The sequence below is a fragment of the Panthera uncia genome (genome assembly GCF_023721935.1).
Source record: "Panthera uncia isolate 11264 chromosome B2 unlocalized genomic scaffold, Puncia_PCG_1.0 HiC_scaffold_24, whole genome shotgun sequence".
Classification (NCBI taxonomy): domain Eukaryota; kingdom Metazoa; phylum Chordata; class Mammalia; order Carnivora; family Felidae; genus Panthera; species Panthera uncia.
Genome location: NW_026057580.1, coordinates 20,748,020 through 20,769,681, shown reverse-complemented (window position 1 = coordinate 20,769,681; position 21,662 = coordinate 20,748,020). Strand labels below are relative to the sequence as shown.

The window sequence follows — 21,662 nt, the reverse complement described above, 5'->3', positions numbered from 1 at the left end:
CCCGACTATCGCCACCCTCGATGGCCTTCTTGATTAAGCTTTGGGGACCATCCCCCAGCTCATCCACAGTGTCACACGAGTCAGGGTACAGTGATTCTTCCTCCAGCTCTTCAACATTTCACTCTTCCTTCAGTTCTTCACGGTCTGCATGAGCCACACACAACGACTTGTCCCAGTTTGAAAGTAACCTACAAGTGACTGAAGACTTTTTTTGGTTCAGGGCAGGGGCGCCCTTTGGTACCCTAGGAGAAGCAATGGGAAGTCATGGATCCTACTCGTGGTGTTAAGGACCCTGGTGCGTGAGAAGTTTTTTGCTCAGAAGTGGGATTGAAGGAGGAGACGGAGGGCGAGACTGGAATAGTTCCTGGGGAATAGCAGAGATACACCAGGTAGCTGATTTTCTTCTCCCTTCACTCCAGGTGATGCAGTAGCCAAAAGCATCTTTAATGCATTCCTTTGTTGAGGTAAAGGCAAGGCGGATTCCACGTAAAGAAGGCTCTTTTGGTCTTCTGGCTGCTGTCCCCAATGCAGAAAAAAGCACTATTCCAAGAGGCAAAGTACTTAGAAGACATTTTTGCTAAAATGAATATGAGCAGAAAGATTAGGCCCCAGAAAGAAAAATATAAACACAAATGTACTATTTTTAGTACCCTTTTAAAGTAAATTGACAACATTAACTCTTGTGAAGTTATGACACGTTTGAATATCAATACAATGTGTAATTAATTACCTGAAGGATGAGGTAAAATGGAATTCCAAAGTGCCATGAGAAGGGCCATTTAATGATTTTGCACGTAATTCTGTTTTCCTCTGAGGATAGAAAGTTTTGGTGTAAAATGATTAAGGCTGAGGGAGAAAAGCTGCTCGGAGGGGTCTGAATTTAACATGGCTGGTAAACCACAACTGCCAGACAAGGCCAAGTTTGTGTACCGTTTTCTGTCTTCTTTCTTAAAAGAAAAAAAATAGTAATTATTACATCAATTCAATGACTCTCAAAGTTTAAGAATAAAGAATGGACTACTATTGTCCCTGCACCTATATTGTTTTCCAGGCTGTGAATGAGCAGGGTACATGGTATGAGCTGCTGGCCACAAGCAGATGTTCTTGGCCTCCGCTGAGGATTGAAGCTGGAGGGAGGGAGGGAATTGGGGCGGATTGCAGGAAGGTTTTCCCCAATGTCACCTAACCAGAGAAACCATAACATTTGTTTCAGAGATTTGCTGGAACTCTGAAAGCAAAATAAGACTGCATGTCTGTGTTAGTGGAGTACAGCCTTTCCCAAAGGCCGAAGGCCTGATCTGATGACACTGAGGGGGCCTTTCTGTGATTCTCTGAGAAGCAGTGATTCCAGCATTGTGGTGGGAAAGCCCTGCCTTAGCCTTTCCATGGTATTTACTATTCTCCATTTCAGAATTTCACAGCATTTGTGGTCAGGTCAATTTGATTATCATTAATTTGCACATGAAGAAATAGCACTATGTTTGGAGATACTTACCAAGGGTGGTACAGGAAATAAATAGCAAAGACTAAAATTAAACTTTTGACCAGTCAAATAATGAGTACCTACTGTATGCAAGTGGAATGTGAGGTGTGAGGCCACAGAGATGAAGGAAGCATGGTGAGTGTCCCAGCTGATGCAGAGGGCAGGCTTGCATGTCACAGATCCCAGGGAGAGGCTAGCAATGAGGTGGGGACAGGATGCTGTTGTAGCTGGGGGAAAGAGCCATTAGCTGTGTCTCTTGTTGCAGGTTGGGACAGGAGGCTCTTGAGGTGCTGTTTGAGCTGGACTGAGAGGGAAGGAAAGGAGTAGATTCTGATTTGGGGGGCCTGGCTGAGTCAGTAGAGCACTGTCTTCTGAAAGAGATGTCATGTAGCATGCAGGGTCCCTCTGGTCTACTACCTTCCCTTTGCTAGCTTTTACGTGGGTGACAGGAAACATGGAAACATTGGTCATTTTTTTTAAGTTTATTTATTTTTGAGAGAGAGAGAGAGAGAGAGAGAGAGAGAGACCACAAGTGGGGGAGGGGTAAAGAGAGCGAGGGAGACAGAGGATCCAAAGCGGGCTCCATGCTGACAGCAGAGAGCCTGACACAGGGCTCTCCCGATGTGAGGCTTAAACTCACGAGAGGTGAGGTTAGGACCTAAGCCAAAGTCAGACACTCAACCAACTGAGCCACTCAGGTGCCCCAGTCCTTTTTTTTCTAAGACAAAAACTAACTTGAATCCTTACACAGAGTCACAGAATCACTGATCATTAGAGAGGGAAAACCACCTCATTTCATCATGAGTCAGTTCAACATCCGATTTCACAGAAGGTAAACCCAAGGATCAAGAGGTACTCCAAGTCACAGGGTTGGTGCCTGTGACCCTACCCATGTGATCTGGACGAGGTGGAGGAAATCCTAACTGAGAGCACTAATCTAAGTGATTAAACAGCTGTCTTACAGATGATGTATACTTCATACACCATTCTCTTTGTGTACTCTTCTCCTTTATTATGTATTCTGTAAAAGAAAACCAAGAAATCAGACTCAGAAGATACTGGGCCTGCATCAAATAGTGTTATGGGAAAAAGACTTCTGTTTAGTGTTCATTAGAAGACTGGACGTGTTGCAAAAAAATGAGGGTGTCAAAGGCATCTCAGCTTTAGCCAGAATAATGGTTTGGGGCAATCTACAATATGTGACATAGTCACAGAAAAATTATTCTGTTTGAATTAAAAAGAGGATTTTTAAATAGAGCACTAAATGATCCCAACAACAGTGACTTTGACTAAGTGGTGTGAGGATGGTTAAGTGGTCAGGTTTCTTATCCCAGGTGGGTCCCATGATAAAAGCAAAGGATGACTCCTGATACCAGGTTTAAAAACCCAAGGAGGGAGTGCCTGGCTGGCTTAGTGGAGCATCTAACTCTTGATTTGGGGGTCATGAGTTCAAGCCCCATGTTTGTTGTAAAGATTACATAAGTACAGCTACACATACATTCAATAATAATAATAATAAAAACCTTTCCTTAAAAAAAAACAAAAACAAGACACAAAACCCCAAGGAGAAGGTGATTATTCTGCAGGACAGGTGAAGACATTCAAACATTATTACATCATTTGCTATTTAAAAGCATTCAACAAGCCTGTGAGCCCAGAGTCTATGTGACGATGCATTTGAGTTGAAAGTGGGATCCAGTCCCTCTTTATCTGCATCCACTTTGCCTCCATTGTAGACAGTTGGTGCTGGGGAGGTCCCTGCTGGGTTCGCTGATGTTTGATTGCAGAATGAGGCCACCTAGAGCATGGCGACATCACTGGTTTCTGTATTTGGACTTTGAGCTACAAAGTACTTCTAATTCCTCCCATTCTCAGATCCTCAAAAGGTTTCATGATCTTTAGATCTTCTGCAACCTTACTTTTGAGTTTGGTACAGTCAGCCTGGGTTCCTATCTTAGTTCTATCACTTACCAGTTACATAACCTTGGACAAGTCACTTATGTCTCAGTTTCCTGATCTAGAAAATTGGGGGGAGAGAGGATGATGGTAATAGTACTATGGACAAGTTGCTTGTGCCTCAGTTTCCTTATCTGTAAAATAGGGATAATAATAATAGTGTCTATGGATAGAGTTGTGAGATTTGAATGCATTAATATATGTAAAGCACTCATAATAGTACTATACACATGCTAAGTATTTAAATTATTATTGTTACTGCCCTTTTGGCTTAATTGATATATTAGGAGGCTAAGTGTGGCTTAGTTACAAGTGCTTTATCCAAGTTAATTCTTGGAGTCCGAGCAGTATTTAGAGCACTGCTCATCATCAGGTTAGTCGATTCCCACGTTAAAGATGCGTGGCTGCATTCCTTTCACTAGTACGGCAGTCAGTACTGGGAGCTGTGAATTCAAATTCCATCAGAGGCAGAGGAAGAAATGTAGAAGACTCAGGAAAGCTGGGTATGTGCTTGTTAAACAGGAAAGGAATTGCTCTTCTCTTTTAAAAAAAAAAAAAACATTTTTTTCTTCTCCAGTTTTTTTTTAAAAGTGGCAGTTCGGGGCGGGGGGGGGGGGGGGGGGGGGGGCGGGGTGCCGCGTGTGGTTCAGGATAGTTTTTACTTTGTCTCTTTCAATAGAGGTACAGGAACAGAGAAATATTTTTCTACCAGTAACCGAGTGGTGTGAAGGTACAAAAATATATGACAACTAAAAATATTGGCAATCTATGTGGTATCCATTTTAGGGACAACAGGCAAGATGGGGACTGTGATGAGCATGGGGACCCTTGTCAAGTCTAAAAGGATGGTGACATTTCTCTAGCTACTTATTACCATAGAAGGCTAAGGATCCCGTGTTATTAGCTCTTCAGTTTTTCCAGAGAAACCCCAAATCTCATTTTTATATTAGAATTCCTATTTTTATTATTATTTTTTAATGTTTATTTATTTTGAGAGAGAGAGAGAGAGTGCATGCATATGAGGTGTGGAGGGGCAGAGAAGGGGGGAGGTGAATCCCAAGCAGGCTCCAGCCCCAGCATGGAGCTCCACGTGGGGCTTAATCTCACAACCCTGGGATCCAAGATCTGAACCAAAATCAAGGGTCAGACATTAACCAATTGAGCCCCCAGGCGCCCGTAGAGCTCCTATTTTTATTTTTATTTTCAAAGTTTATTTACTTTGAGAGAGACAGAGAAAGCGAAAGTACAGGATAGGGGGAGAGAGAGAAAAAGAGACTACTGTCAGCACTAAGCCTGACTCAGAGCTCAAACCCACCAACCACAAGATCCTGACCTGAGCCAAAATCAAGAATCGGACGCTTAACCAACTGAGCGGCCCAGGGCCGCCCCCCCCCCCCATTTTTAAATGTAGCCTCAAAGCATACCTCTGAATTCAGTTCTCAGGCTGCTAGTTGGCAACCCCTGGTCCACACTTGGGAATCACCATATGCTAATGTCATATATTCAGGGATTTCAGTCAGAATTGTCAAGTCTTGTCCACTGTGCAAAATTAAAGAGAAATCCTCTCTGTATTTCAAAAAGGAACTCGTTGGGTAAGTAAGCACAGATTTCTGATTCCATTCCTAAAACACTCAACTTTGAATGAATGAAAAGCACTGCTCCATAATTCAGATGATTGTTTGAAAGGCTTGGAGACTTTTGTTGGAGAGTAGTAGACTAAATAAGATCCCCCAAAGATATCAGGTCTGTGAATGTTACCTTATATGGTAAAATAGACTGCAGATGTGTATTAAATTAAGGAATTTGAGGTGAGGGGGGTACCCTCAATGATCTGGGTGGGCGTAAATGCAAATACAAGTTCTTAAAGAAGCAGAGGGAGATTTGACACCACCCAGATGAGAAGGCAACATGACCACAGACTGGAGTGATGCATCCACAGCCAAGGAAGACCAGCAGCCACCAGAAGCTGGAAGAAACCAGGAAGGGATTTCCCCTAGAGCTTCTGAAGGAAGTGCCTACACCTTGATCTCAGCCCACTGAGAAGCCCAGTACTGGTTTCAGACTCTGACATCCAGAACTGTAAGAGAATAAATTTCTGTTGCTTTAAGCCACCAGGGTACTATTATAGTAGTTTGTTACAACAGCCATGGGAAACTAATTCAGCTGATAAGGAAGAGTTTATATATATATATATATTTTTTTTAACCTTTTTTAAGTTTATTTATGAGAGAGAGAGAGAGAGAGAGCGAGCGAGCATGAGCAGGGGAGGGTCAGAGAGAGAGGGAGACACAGAACCCTAAGGAGGCTCCAGGCTCTGAGCTGTCAGCACAGAGCCTGACACGGGGCTTGAACTCACATGACCTGAGCCGAAGTTGGACGCCCAACCGACCGAGCCACCCAGGGGCCCCTGTATATATTTTTAAAGGTTATTTTTTGTCAGCATATGGGTAAATGGCATGTCCTCAACAAGAGAAATTAGCCATTATTTAGAGATCGGTCGCCCAAAGCCTTAAGATTCCTTACCTGTGGTTCGCAAAGTGACTTCTTGTGCACCTATAGCATTCTTGTTGTCTCCACACTCCTCCTGGGAACCTACCCCAACCTCCATGTCTCCTGGTCATTGTGTACGTTCCACCTCCTAGTTACATGGGAAGGTCCTACAGGCCAGATCCTCCTCCCACAGCTCTTTGGATCTTATGTCTCAGAACTGAGCATAGTCCCTTGTGCATAATTTTTCACATGTGTGGTATTTTGTTGCTACTTTAACTTTTTCAGCATATTTCAGATATTCCTGTATATCTGAAATATTTGTATACTTCTTTATTTCTTAAGTTTATTTATTTCGATAAATAAGTTTATTTTTTTAATTTCATTTATTTATTTGAGAGAGAGGGGGGCAGAGAGAGAATCCCAAGCAGGCTGCATGCTGCCAGCACAGACCCCAATGTGGGGCTCAGTCCCACAAACACTGAGGTCATGACCTGCGCTGAAACCAAGAGGTGGACACTCAACCAACTGAGCCACCCAGGGGCCCCAATATGTGTATACTTCTATAAAAATATATATCTCATATATTTCTATGTTGTGCAACATAAATGTGGGTAAACCTCACAACCATGGAAAAGACAGTACTTTTCCTTTTTATCAAGTTGTAAAAAATTGTAAAATTTTTACCAGTTGTAAAGAACTCAAAAGTAGAAACTGTCTTCTCCTTATGTACTGAGATCTCAATGGAATGACTTACAGACACTATGTTGTGGAGAGGAGCAGACATGATGGGCTTGAGGGGAACCAGAATGATACGACCATGATTTGTTTTCATACTGAGTTGAGTCAACTTGAGTTAGCTACAGTTTAAAAACATAGAGTAGTGCATAGTGGCTTTTGTTCTAAATGAGCATTCCAAAACACTCAGTTAATAAAATACACTGAAGTACCAAACTTTTTATTTCACATATGCATTTTACACATTTGATGGTTGTCTTTTTGTCACTTAATTTTTGTCAAGAACTGACTCTGTAGATGTAGCTGTCTCTCAAGCATCAAAGAGGAGTGTACAATACAAGCAGTCATTAGTATGTTGAAACTTCTTTCCTGTTAAGACTCAGACTGAGAGTTCTTGGATTTCCTTGGTTGCCTTTCACTTAAGCTCTGTTGTTCCATGCGGTAAGTTTCACTATTGGTAACATCCAGAGTGGGCCCCACGTGGGCATCAGAACGGTGTTGTCCATTGGGCCCTTATTAGAGGATTTACAGAATCTAGGTTTAGTTACCAGCTATAGAGAATATTTATCTGGGAGCGCCATCTGCCTAAGTTGGAGGGACCTTCAAGGTCCAAGAGAAGTTGGGTTTGGATAAATCCTGGGGAGAAGAATCCTCAGTCCCAGCTGGCTAGTTGTGCAGGCAACTCTGAGTGACACCCAGGGCCATATTTGGACAGTCATGTTTGTTTCACCACAAGATTTGTAGTCATTTGTTCTTCCAGAATGGAAGCAGATCATGGTCGATGGAAAATAAACCTTAGGCTAGCAGAGAATTACTTCTTCTAATTTGTCTCCAGCTATATTCCTCTTTTAGTCTTAAAAACCATGCTTAGCCACAGAAGTTCAAACTGTTGATTGATTAATCTACCACCTTCTGTATAGATAGAATTTTGTATGTGGCCTCTTAAGTCAGGGTAGCCTTAGTCTACTGTATCCAGAATGCTTTTGGCTGTACTCAATAGAATATCTAACATTGGCTTCAGCAACAAAGACCTTTAATTAGGTCATATAACAAGAAATCTAAAGCTGATATTTTCAGAGATCATATCATCATGGACTCAGCCTCCTCTTTCTTTCTTTTTATCCATTCTCAGCAGATTGGATTCTCATCTTTAGAGCTGATTTTTCATAGTCACTAGAAGGCTGTCTCAGCCCTAAACATTACAGTTTTATGCAACCATGTTAAAGGCAGAAACATAGGCCAGCCTCTTTGTCAATTGTCTTTATCTTTCCTTCTCAGAAGCCTTTCTGTTTCCCTTACCAGCTCACTTTCCTTTCCATCTTCTAAGTGGGAGCCATAGTTCCATTCCTAAACAAATTTTAGTGAGAAGTGGAATGGCTTTGCTTGGCTTAGACTGATCAGAGTTCATGCCCTGGGGCTGTGGTAGGTGGCTGCCATCCCTGATTATGTTGGATCCTGAATAAAATCAGGGTTTTGTAAATTAAGCAAGAAGGGGAACATTGCTATTGGGTAGATCAGCAATGGCATCTGCTGTCTTTCCCTTCTTTTTTCTACTGCATTGTCCATTGCCCTGTTGTTTTCCCAGAGCAGCAGTGGGGTTTTGTTCGGTTTCAGATTATGACATGAGTCATCATATTTGGGCCACCACAAAAATGGTGAACTGAAAATACTGATCTCAAATGTATTTAACCAGTTCCTGCTGGGGTGTGCTCAGAATAGACTTTGGGTTGACTGATGCTTCTTGTGTAATGCTAATTTGAATAATACCACTGCATTTTTTTAGTATGGGAAATAATCCACTAGAGTAGAGACTAGAAGGCCAAGAGAATGGCCATGGTTCTGTTCTATGGATCCAGACATAGCGTAACTAATCCTTCTCTCTTATACCCCTTTGTACACTTGAAACTATGATCATGGCTTCCTAAGTCTCTTTCACTTCAAGTATTCTTTCTTCAACTACTCTTCTTGTGTGTTTATTTAGGCCCTTGATTGTGTTCTTCAATATCTCTCAAAGTTTGTCATCTAGAGTTGTGCAATGTATCAACCTTGTCTGAATGCTGTGCTCCTAATAAGAGCTCCAATAATGCATTGTCTTTGGAAAAAATAAAACCGCTTGTAGCTATCTATGGAGCATCTCCAGTGAGAGGTTTTGTACATACATCAAATTCAACACCTTAGAAAACAGACCCATTAGTTCTGCACCTTGTCTGAGTAACACAAACACACATTCCCTACTCCAAACCTGTATCTCCTGTATCTGAGATTCATCCAGTCAGGGACCTTCGTTCAGGCCTTCAGCAGGTATCACCTGGACTACTGCAGACCCTCCAAACTAGTCTCTATGCTTCTAGTGTCTCTATCCTAACATCTGTTTGTTCTCCAGAGGGATCTTTCTCCAATCATTTCCCTGCTTGAAAGCCCTGGAGAGCTCCCCCCTGCAGAGTAAAGACCAAATTCCTGCATGACAAATATACCCCTTCTCTGCTGGGTCCTACCCTGAGTTTCTAGGCATTTCCTGCCATTTCCTTTACTGCCCTCCATGGTCTTTATGTCCTAACCCTATACTTCACAGCCTAGTTCCACATTAGAATCACCTGGAGAGCTTTCTTAACTACTGAAACTCATTCCCCCCCCACCCCCGCCCCCGACCTCATTCCCTAGAGGTGGGACCTGGGCATCAGTTATTTGTTAAAAGGTGATTCTAGAGGCGCCTGGGTGGCTCAGTCAATTGAGCGTCTGACTTCGGCTCAGGTCATGATCTTGTGGTTCGTGAGTTTGAGCCCCGCGTCGAGCTCTGTGGTGACAGCTCAGAGCCTGGAGCCTGCTTCGGATTCTGTGTCTCCCTCTCTCTCTGCCCCTACCCTGCTCGCATTCTCTCTCTCAAAAATAAACATTAATTAAAAAAAATTTTTTTAAAGGTGATTCTAATGTTCAGCCAGGGATGGAACCACTAGGCATTTGCCCTCCTGTGAACACACCAAGGTCCCGTACCACCGACATTTCACACATAGCTTCCGCCATCTGTAATTCCTTTCTCTCCCTTTTCTGTATAACAAAACTTTGCTCATTCTTCAATATCTCCATACTACCTCTTCTCCAAAGGGTTGTCAGATCCCTCCCTCCACCCAGGAGTTGGTTGCTCTCTGTACCATATTCTCATGGTACTTTCTACATTTTTTTGGATCGTGTCTGTTGTTATTTAAGGAAAGACCCTTATCTTATCCATAATGTGCCCCTAAAGCCTTGCATAATGCTTAGCATCTTAGTAAAGGTTCAGTAAAATTATACACTGTCAACCTGACATCAGTGCCTGAAGAGACACTAGTTTGACCCATTGTACAATCATTTATGTAATTACCTGAAATAATGTAAGATTAAAAAGCAGCTATCATGGCATGGTGAGAGTCAAATTTTGCTAGAGTAATTGAATTTTGTTCTATGATAATATGACAAACTATAACAAAGAGAAATTGTTAGGGTGGCCATGTTAAATAAATGACTCTATCTTAACTTCACTCAAGTTCTTAATTCTTTCACAAACAGCTTTCTCAACGATAATCTAGGAAAGCACTATCCCAATCATACAATTTAATTGGATGAGGAAGTAGTAGGACACTAACTACCAAAGAAGGGCTTCTATGATTAATAATTTATAGATATGAATCAGTAGTATGACGCCATTGCAAAAAAAAAAGTGGGGGAGAGCCCACGTGGTACTGGAATGTACATCATTATTAAGATTGGTCACCACAACTCATCAAGGGGATGGAGAAATGTGTGAGGATTCAGAGATGAATGCCAAAGATAATTAAAGGAGTGGAAAAAGGTCCTATGAGGAAAGGTTGCATAATTAAAGCACAAGAAGGCTGAGAGACACACATTGGATTACTAATTTCATGTCCACACATATTTTTGTGAGTTTCTTTATATCTGCAAAAAAACAAAGCATGAGGAAATTAGCTTAAATTAGAACAGGCAAGTTTTAGTTGGACATTAAGAAAAATATTCTATTTAATTGGATTATAAAATACAAAGCTGATCATGTTATTCTCAAGTTAAAAAAAAAAATAACGGGGCGCCTGGGTGGCGCAGTCGGTTAAGCGTCCGACTTCAGCCAGGTCACGATCTCGCGGTCCGTGAGTTCGAGCCCCGCGTCAGGCTCTGGGCCGACGGCTCGGAGCCTGGAGCCTGTTTCCGATCCTGTGTCTCCCTCTCTCTCTGCCCCTCCCCCGTTCATGCTCTGTCTCTCTCTGTCCCAAAAATAAATAAAAAACGTTGAAAAAAAAAATAATAAAATAACTAACGCCCCACTGCCTCTAACCCAAAGCCTCCTTTTTTCTTTCTTTTTTTTAATAGAGCATGTGATTTATTAGCTGATATGTGACAAATCAAGGTACCAGTGATTTTTAGGAAGATGACATACAACAATGGTTTAGGAATTTTTATTTGTTGGAAATGAAATTATGAATGATGTAGAAATCATATATGTCATCAAAAATAGATGGAGATAAATATGAAAAAGGGGAAAACAAATGCAGAGTCAAAAATTGCCTATGTTGTGGTTCAAGTACTCTTTCTGTGTTATGTTGAGACACAGCCATGGTGTATGATAGTGTTCTAATAGGGGTTTTGTTTTTAATTTTTTTAGTGTTTATTTATTTTTGAGACAGAGAAAGACAGAGCGTGAACGGGGGAGGGTCAGAGAGAGGGAGACATAGAATCTGAAGCAGGCTCCAGGCTCCAAGCTGTCAGCACAGAGCCCAGCGCGGGGCTTAAACTCACAGAGTGTGAGATCATGCCCTGAGCCGAAGTTGGATGCTTAACTGACTGAGCCACCCAGGCGCCCCTCTAATAGTAAGTTTTATTGAATAAATCTACATTTGTATGTTTTAAGCTGAAATAAAATGATTCCCTTCCTCTACCATTTTGAAGAGCACTTTTAAGCTCCTAATGTAGAGTAATTTAAAACATACAGGAAGAAACTTGCAAGAATCGTACAAAGAAAACCCATATACCTTTACCCCAGTTTACCTATTATTCACATTTTACCCCATTTGTTCCCTCTCTATACTCACACCCTTCCCTCTCACACACATAATATTTTTGTTCTACCCAGTGGAGAAGAAATTGCATACATCGTGGTCCTTTACTTATATATCCTTCAGGATGTATTTTCTAAAACTAACACTGTTCTTATAGAACCTCAGGACAAGCATCAACTTCAGGAAATGTAATACAGATGCAGTACTTTTACCTAATCTGTCATCTGTATTCCAGTCGTTTCCACTGATCCAATGACGTCCTTTGTAGTGCTTCCTTCTCCCCTAGTACAGAATCCAATCGAAGCCTCTGTTTTTCAAAATGGCATCTGAGGCCCTCCACAAATAAAACTCTGGGGTTCTGTCTCTCCAGTTCCAAGCTCCCCACCCCCTCCCTCCCAGGTTGAAGCCCCTATGCCTTTGTTTCAGCTCCTTGGACTGCTAGAATGTCTTACCTAACAGAACACCTACTTTTCTTGTTTTTTTTTCAAGCTCCATCTTTTATCAAGACTTTGCTTATGCCCTCCTCAGCCCAGATGGAATTGACCTAGCTGGAAGCCAGGGGCAGGCTTTCTCTTTAACCCCTCCCACGTCCTGTACCTCAAACCTAAGTGTTTTTGAAATACCTTAGTGCATATTCATGAGTATATATCTGGGCCCACCCACCAGCCTCATCCCCTGCCATGAGACTAGGATCTTTGAAAAAGGAACGATATTGTATATTCTTTGTATCCCCAGGCTTTAACATAGGGTCTATCATACAGAAGGTGCTTTATAAATATTTATCAATCAGCAATGGAATACATCACTATAAAGAGCTGCTGCAGGAAGTTGCAGGGAGTTTGATCCTGTAGCACTTCAAGATGAAGGAAAATGCCCCTTTAACCAGGGGCCTTAAAATGGCTCTAGAGGGAGGGAAATGAGTTTGCGATGAGGGAAGCTTAATCTCAGAAAGCTCTCCAGTTATATGATAGAGTGTGGTGAAGTCAGACATAACCTTTACATGTAAAGCTTCCTGAGGTCTTGCACAACCTTCACAAGAACATAGACTGGTTTTTTTGGTTTTTTGTTTTTTTAACCCATCCCTTCATCTACCTCCCCTCTAGCAACCACAGATTGTTCTCTATACTTAACAGTCTTTTTTGTTTGTCTCCTTTGTTTTGTTTTGTTTCTTAAACTCCACATGTGAGTGAAATCATGGTATTTGTCTTTCCCTGACTGACTTATTTCACTTAACATACTCTCTCGGTCCATCTATGTTGTTGCAAATGGCAAGGTTCATTCTTTTTTATGGCTGAGTACTATTCGTGTGTGTGTGTGTGTGTGTGTGTGTGTGTGTGTGACATCTTCTTTATCCATCAATCTATCAATGGACACTTGGGTTGCTTCCATATCTTGACTATTCTAAATAATGCTGCAATAAACATAGAGGTGCATATATGTTTTTGAATTAGTGTTTTCTTTTTCTTTGGGTAAATACCCAGTAGTGCAGTTACTGGATCACATGGTAATTATATTTTTAATTTTTTGAGGAACCTCCATGCCACAGTGGCTACACCAGTTTGCATTCTCACTAATAGTGCACAGGGGTTCCTTTTTCTCCACATCCTCACTAACACTTGTTGTTTCTTTATTTTAGCCATCCTGACAGGTGTGAGGTGATATCTTGTATTTTTGACTTACAGGTCCCTGATGATGAGTGATACTGAGTATCTTTTCATGTGTCTGTTGGCCATCTGTAGGTCTTTTTTGGAAAAATGTCTATTCAGGCCCCTGCACATTTTTAATTGAATTATTTGTTTCTTTGGGGTTCAGTTGTATCAGTTCTTTATATATTTTGAACATTAACCCCTTATCAGATACATCATTTGCAAATATCTCCTCCCATTCAGTAGGTTGTAACCAGATTTATTTTTTAATATTTTATTTTATTAAAAAAATTTTTTAATGTAATCTCTACTCCCAACATAGGGCTCAAACTCACAATCCTCAGATCATGTGTCACATGCTCCACCAGCTGAGCCACCCAGGTGCCCCTGGATTTATTTTTAATTCTGAACTAATTTTAGATTTCCAGAAGAGTTGCAAAAAATACTGCAGAGAATTCCTAGAAATCCTTCACTCATCTTCCCCTGATATTAATATCTTCCATAACCATAAAACAATGATCAAAACTAGGAAATTAGCATTGGCACTATGCTATTAACTAAACTACAGACCTTATTCAAATTTCACCAACTTTTCCACTAATGTCTTTTTTCTGTTCCAGGATCCAATTCAGGATCCCATATTGCATTTAGGTGTCATGTCTCTTTAATTGCCTCCAGTCTGTGACAGTTCTTCAGCCTATCCCTGCCTTTTATGATCTTGACACTTTTGAAGACTATTAGTCATTTGTTTGTAGAATGTCCCTCATTTTGGGTTTGTCTGAAGTTTTCCTATGAATAGATTGAAGTTCTGCATTTTTGATAAGAATGCCACGGAAGCGATATGCCCTTCTCAAAGCATCATATCCAGAGTTCATGATGTCATAAGTTTTATTAATGGTTACATTGAATTTGATCACTTGGATAAGGAAGTTTTTGCTGGATTTTTCCTTATGGAGTTAATCATCTTTCCTTTTGGAGTTAGTGTCTTAAGAGATACTTTGAAACTATGCAAATATCCAGTTTCCCCTCAACCTTTCATTCATTAATAGTTGCATCCATCAGTGAATGTTGTCTGTAACAAATCTTACTGTGGTATTTACCTAATAGTGAATTTTTTATTTTCCTCTTTCCATCAGCATTTATTCACTGGAATTCTTCTGGAAGGAGAAGCTGCATAGACTGGATTTAGGTGCAGAATGTCACATACTTCTAATCAGTATTCTCTGATCTTTTGGCTTCTCACTAATTAGTTTGACAGCTATAGGTTTTTTGTTTGTTTGTTTGTTTTTTAATACCTTTATTTTCAAGGTGTCTGGCTGGCTCAGTTGGTAGAGCATGTGACTCTTGATCTCAGGGTCATAAGTTCAAGCCCCATGTTGGGTGTAGAGCTTATATTAAAAAAACAACTTATTTTTATTTTGGCTTTTATATTTTATTAATGTTTACATAAAAGCATTGCAATCACTTAAGTTATTACCACATATTCTCTATTACCAGGCAGACTGAATGACTCAATTTTATAAATTGAAAAATCAGTGATTTATTAAAGAAAACACAACTGAATGACTTTTTTTTAAGTTTATTTATTTTGAGAGAGAGAGTGAGCCAGCATGAGCAAGGGAGGGACAGAGAGAGAGGGAGGGAGAGAATCCCAAGCAGGCTCCATGCTGTCAGCACAGAGCCCTGTGCAGGGCTGTATCTCACAGACTGAGATCATGACCTGAGCTGAGATCAAGAATCAAATGCTTAACTGACTGAGCCACCCAGGTGCCCCACAACTCAATGACTTTAAAAGGGCATACCCTACATATAGACCTTAAGAAATTAGTTGTTCTTTGTTTAGCTTCTGTACGTCTAGTAGTAAAAATAATACTGTTGATGCCTAGCCACAAATAGTTCGTGGAGCACATGTAAGTTCCGTATCAGGAGAGCTTTAATTTTAGCATTTCTTGGCTTTGTTACATTGGAAATCGTAGCAGAATTACACAGAACACAGTATATTTAGTACTAAATCTGGACTAAATATACAGATTCTTGTAGCTCGGCAATTTTTGTCGACCATAGTTTTCATGCAGTGTTTGCCCACAGTGGCTGGTCAGCAGAAAAGCATTGAATTGGAACGGATTCATTTCTGAGTCAGTGACGAATTCACTTTCCAAGAATGGTATCTCTCATTTTGTAAAAATTGGAAAAGAGCATTATTTAGGCCAGAGGTTGGCAAACTTTTTCTGTAAAGGGCCAGATGATAAATACTTCAGGTTTTGTAGGCCATATGGTCTTTGTCACAACCACTCACCTCTGTTCTTGTGTGAATGCAGCTGTCGACAGTATGCAAGTAGGTGGCCATAACTGTGTTCCGATAAAACTTTATTTACAACAACAGGTGGCGGCCTGGGGGGTTATAGTTTGCTGACTCCTGATTTAGATGATAAAAATACCCAAACTTAAAATGTACCTTAGCAATTACCCTTGTCTCTCATTTTTCTCTCCAGGCAGAAGACTGATCTTTGAAAATATGTATTTGGGAGATAGTCACGTTCTGTTGAATACCTTGTGCTGGTGCTGCCATCGAAAAATCTGGTTACACTCCGGGGAGGCCTGCTGCCTCTGCAGGACTGCACCGCCTCGGCCCTGAGATGAGTGTCCGGCCTGAGCGGGCACACCATGAATAGATACACAACGATCAAGCAACTTGGGGATGGAACCTATGGTTCCGTCCTACTGGGACGAAGCATTGAGTCTGGGGAGCTGATTGCTATTAAAAAGTAAGTTTTATTCTTCACTCGCATCCATTCATCCTCAACTATACATTGTCAACATCGTTTTAACTCCACCTTCTGCATTTCTCATCATTGCAAATTTTCTAAAGGTACGTGGATGGGAGGCATGGAGGAAAGTCTTAGACACTGATTTCTGTGGGCTCGATGACTGTTGGCCCTGGAATGCTCATGTCAAAGGTCTTAAACACATTCCTACTTTAGATTTGCATATGATGTGAGTACTTTTCCAGAGTGTCTTATATTGTGACATAGTAATGAGCAGGGTAAGAAAGATTTTATTGGAAAGGAAACTGAAACCCTGAGAAGGACTTAATTTGGATCATTTACACAGGTAGCAGTCTGGGGACTACTGTCTTCACCTCCCCACCCCACTTGCCTTTTGCAATCTGAGTCCAGTCTCACTGTCTTAGTTATCTGTTGCTGCATAACAATTTACCCCAAGGATTCATGGTTTAAAACTATACACATTTATTATCTCACAGTTTCTGTGAGTCAGGAGTCTTGGCATGGTTTAGGTGAGTTCTTTAGAGTCTCTCATGAAGCTGCAATCAAGGTGTTGGCCAGTGCTGGGGTCTTATCTGAAGGCTGGGCTGGGAATGGATCCACTTCTAGGCTTACTCACTCACGTGATTACGGGCAGCATTCAATACCTACTGGGTGGTTGCACCAAGGGCCTCAGTTCCCTGCTGGCTATTGGCTAGAGGCTGTTCTCTGTCCTTTACCATGTGGGCCTCCCCAGAGAGCCGCTTACACCATGATACCTTGCTTCAAGACATGGGGGCCACAAAGGCAATGAGAGAGGCTTCTACCAAGATGGAAGTTACATCTTTTTGCTTTTGTAAACTAATCACAGAAGTGACATCCTCTCACAGATTGCTGATTCCATTGGTTAGAAGCAAGTCATTAAAGGAGAGGTGTTATGCAATACCAGGAGGTGGGAGGCTTCGGGGACAATTTTAAGGCCTTCCTGCTACACCCATCTCTATATCCAGTCACTTTCTCAACATCTCCATTTTGGATACCTGCAGATACGTCAGACTCGTTATATCCCAAACTGAGCTTATATCCGACGTTTTCCCTCTCTCGCCCCAAACCTGTTTCTCTGTCAGTGTTTCCTATCTTGATAAATGACACTGCCATCCCCTCAAAACCTGCATATCCTCCTGACTTCGCTCCATAGGCCCAGCATTGGCCGTCTAGACCCATAGATTCCAACTACCATATATTTATCTGATCCACCTACTTCTCTGTATTCTCCCTGCTAACCTCCCATTCAACCCATTATCATTTACCACCTCTGCCACTAGAGGAATTTCCCCTATAGGGATCCTGGCTTCCATTCTACCCATTCTCTATTCCAGTCTGAAAGAATTACTTTAAACACATGAATCTAATTGTCTAAAACCATTTGTGCCAAACGCTGTGTCCCCTCCGCCCCGTAAAGTTGCCTTGTCCTACCTGAATTCAGCATGCTATGTGTACAGTTCTGTGCCTACTACCAGCACCCCCTCCCCAAGTGCACTTGAGAGACTCTCAACCAGGGCACCTTCCACACAGGTCTTTAGAAGGTCCCCAGCAGGACTGAGCCCCAGTTGCCCACCTTGGTATCAGCTCAGTAACGCACCCTTTAGTGGGTTTCCCATCCCTCCATTCCCAGTTTCTCTGTTCCTTGCCCTGGCTTTCTGGAATCTCGTCCCAAATAAACTACCTGCACCCAAGTCCTTGCCTCAGGCTCTGCTTTCAGAGGAACCCAAACTACAGCAGTTTGCAGTATCTTCCTAGCAATTTTAGGATCAAGCTCCCGGTTTTTAATGGGACCTAAAACTTGCCATATCACTTGGCCACTGCCTGATTTCTTCAGCTTTCTCTCCTGTCACTACCCCACTGTCAATTTTGTTCTAGCCACTCTGGCCTTTCAGCTTCTTGAACTCACCAAATATCTTTCTGCCCCAGTCTTCACATGATATTCCCTACCTCCCACCTTCATAGGCCAATTGATCTTTCAGGTCTTAATTGAAACATCACCTCATTCCACAAGTGCTTCCTGACACACCAGGCTAAATTAGGTCATTTTGGGGTCCGCTCTCACCATGTCCTGTGCCGTTCCTTCCTAGCACTCAGCACAGAAAGTGATTAAATGCCTGCCTTCCCACTGCAATGTCAGTTCCATGAGGGATGCCCCTTTCATTATATCTCCAGTGCAGGCAAAGCCCCTGCCACGTGGTTGGGGGCTAAATAATATTTGGGGCATGAACAAAGGAACTGGTTACTATGCTAGCAGACGGTATGATGCTGGGGACAGAGTATGAGAGTGAGGTGGAGAGATGGAAGTTGGTTTCTTATTGGCCAACAGTGAGACCTTGGGAAAAATGACATGACGTTTCTGTTTCTTCGTTTCCTCACTTGCCCCATCTATTTCCTGGGGCTGCTGGAAGAGCCAAAGGAGACCATGTGATTGCAGTGCAATGAAAGATATAACCTTGAAACTTGGATTTCTGGTTGGCCCATAGAGTTCTCTCTCTCTCCCCTCAGGCTGTAGGCCGGGGTTGGCAAACTTTTTCTGTACACGGCTATGCAGTAAATATTTCAGGCTTTGTAGGCCATATGGTCTCTGTCACAACTCAGTTCTGCTATCGTGTAAAAGCAGCCATAGGCTATGTATAAATGAATGAGTGTGGTTGTATTCCAATAAAACTCTTTATGGAAGCTGAAATTTGAATTTCATAAAATTATTACCTATCATGAGATCTTATTTTTCTTTTGATTTTTTTTCCCCACCCATTTAAAAATATGATAAATTGGGGCACCTGGGTGGCTCAGTTGGTTGGGCGACTGACTTCGGCTCAGGTCATGATCTCACGGTTCGTGGGTTCGAGCCCCACAGCGGGCTCTTTGCTGACAGCTCAGAGCCTGGAGCCTGCTTCCGATTCTGTGTCTCCCTCTCTCTGCACCTCCCCTGCTCATGCTCTGTCTCTCTCTGACTCTCAAAAAATAAATAAATTTTAATAAAAAAAAATTTTTTTAATAAAAATATGATAAATCATTCTTAGCTCACAGGCTGCATGAAAACAGATGGTGGGGTGCAGTTGGCTCATGGGCCATCATTTGCCAACCCCTATACCAGAGGGTCTAGAACTGTGTTGTCCAACAGGGTGGCAAGTAACCAAATGGCATTTAAATTTAAATGTTATTAAAAATGAAGTTCCTATATTGTGCTAGCCATATTCCACTACACAGTACCCATATGTGTCTAGTCCAGTGGCTACCATACTGGATAGTACAGAGCATTCCCATCAGTACAGAAAGTTCTATTGGAGAGCTCTATTATAGATCAAATAAGCCTGAGGGATTTGCCTCCAGGGCAAGGTTAGCCAATTAGTGATAGAACAAGACAGCAGGTGAAGCCTCCTTGGACTGCACTGTACCATCCCTTTGGGGAAGCTTTGTGATGTAGCATCAATCGCACTGCCAAACTGTCAAATAGAATGCTGTTTTGGATAGTGTAATATTTGGTAGAAATTGAAACCAACTCTAAGCACTATTCACTGGATTTAGAATGGAAACATTTTTGAACAAGAAAGTTTAGCCTGTTACTGGGAATAAGCATGCTATTTGTTTCTTTGTTCTCTTTTAGAATGAAAAGAAAGTTTTATTCCTGGGAGGAATGCATGAACCTTCGGGAGGTTAAGGTATTTATTAATACACCAGGGGATAATTTATGTATGGTTGATTAAAATAGCTTTATACATGCTTAGATTTGTGATTGATTGGAATTAGTCATGCTGTTTGAATTGTTTCATTGATGCCAACAAAAGGGGGCAAATGACAACATTATACAGCTAATAGCTCAAGGGAGAAGGTTCCCATGCCATTATATTGGTGAATATACTTTTTTAAACTTTGGTATGAGATAAGCCACGGATTTATTTTGATCTCACAGTTTCCCACTAATGTCCTTTTTCTTTCAAATTGTGATGAAACACACATATGTAAAATGTACCCTATTACCAGTTTGTAAGTGTACATTTGCTGGTATCACATACGCTCATACTGCTATGCAGCCTTCACCTCCATGCACCTCTAAAACTCCCTTCATCTTGTAAACCTGAAACTCTTTACCTACAAAACAGTAACTTCTCGTGACCAATCCCCCAACCCTTGGCAACTGCCATTCTACTCTCTGTCTCTATGACTTTGACCACTCTGGGTACCTCATGTAAGTGGAATCATTACAGCATTTGTCTTTTTGTGACTGGCTTATTTCACTTAGCATAAAGTCTTCAAGCTTCTTCAAGGTTCATGTCTTAGTGTGTGTCAGAATTTCCTTCCTTTTTAAGGCAGAATCATATTCCACTGTAGGTATAGACCACATTTTGTTTATCCATTCATCCATTGGTGGACACTTGGGTTGCTCCCCACCTTCTGGCTATTGTGAATCATCCCATTTCTTTTATTTTTTTTAAGTTTGTCTGTTTTGAGAAAGAGAGAAAGAGAAAGAGAGAGAGAGAGAGAGAGAGAGAGAGAATCTCAAGCAGGCTCCAAACTCAGCACGGATCCTGACATCGGACTCAGTCCCACGACCATGAGATCATGACATGAGCCGAAATCAAGAGCCTGCTGCCTAACCAACTGAGCCACCCAAGCGTCCCTGGACCTTCCCATTTCTTTAAGCTCTTCCTTTCCACTGGCTCCTTCTCTTCAGCCTATAAATAAATATATGTGCCTGCCATTCTCCCTAATCAGCCTCAGCCTTCTCTCTCCGGGAGCTTCCACCCCTTCCCTTTCCTTGCTTAGTCTTCCAGACTTTTCCCTTTGCCATCATTTCCCCACCTGCCATGGACTTTCCATGTAATTGAATCATGCATTTGCCCCGGCAACTCTACTGAAGCTGCTGTCCTAAAAGTCACCTGTTGCCAAATCCAGTTCATTTTTTCAGACATTTTTATGCCTGTGGTGTTGGATGCTGTCCTCTCCCAGGACTGTGTAACTCTGCTTTTGTCCAGCTGTCCCACCTCTTTCTTGCCTCACCAAGTGCTCCGTGGTTCACCCTTTAAATAGTGATGATTTCTTACATTCCATCCTTAGCAATTTTCTTCTTTGCTCTGAACCTCCTCCTGAGTAATTTCATATCTTTGCCTTGCTTCAGTGGTCTCACCAAATCTCTTATCCTGTGTACGCATTAGACCAAGGGTTGATGAGTGGCCATGTCCTGTTCCTGTAAATACAATTTTATTGGAACACAGCCATGCCCACTTGTTTCTGTAGTGCCTATGGCTGATTTCACGCTTTGATGGCAAGGTTGAGTAGTTGCAACAGGGACTACATAGCCTCGAAAGCCTAAAATATTTATTCTCAGTCCCTTTAAGAAAAGCTTGCTGACACCTGTTTCAGCCCCATATATCCAGCTGCTTAGTGGATATCAGTGCCTAAATTTTCTAGAATGTCTGCTTCCCCAGTTGTCCTGTTTTCCCCCTCTTCTGTTAATTATCATTTACTCCTTCACCCACAAACTGCAGCTCATTGCAGGTGG

At 41.8% G+C, this 21,662-nt stretch overlaps 1 protein-coding gene across 4 annotated transcripts in view; it reads left to right on the top strand.

Annotated features, from left to right (window-relative positions):
* CILK1 (ciliogenesis associated kinase 1) overlaps positions 1-21,662 on the top strand; it is a 58,396-nt gene that overhangs the window by 6,165 nt on the left and 30,569 nt on the right. For all 4 annotated transcript variants that reach the window (XR_007462738.1, XR_007462737.1, XM_049653806.1 and 1 more), the window contains exons 2-3: positions 15,845-16,117; positions 19,767-19,821. Coding sequence is in view for 2 of the 4 variants with exons in the window: in XM_049653806.1 (XP_049509763.1) it covers positions 16,017-16,117; positions 19,767-19,821 (156 nt within the window). In the remaining 2 variants the exon portion in view is untranslated. The remainder of the gene's footprint in view (positions 1-15,844; positions 16,118-19,766; positions 19,822-21,662) is intronic.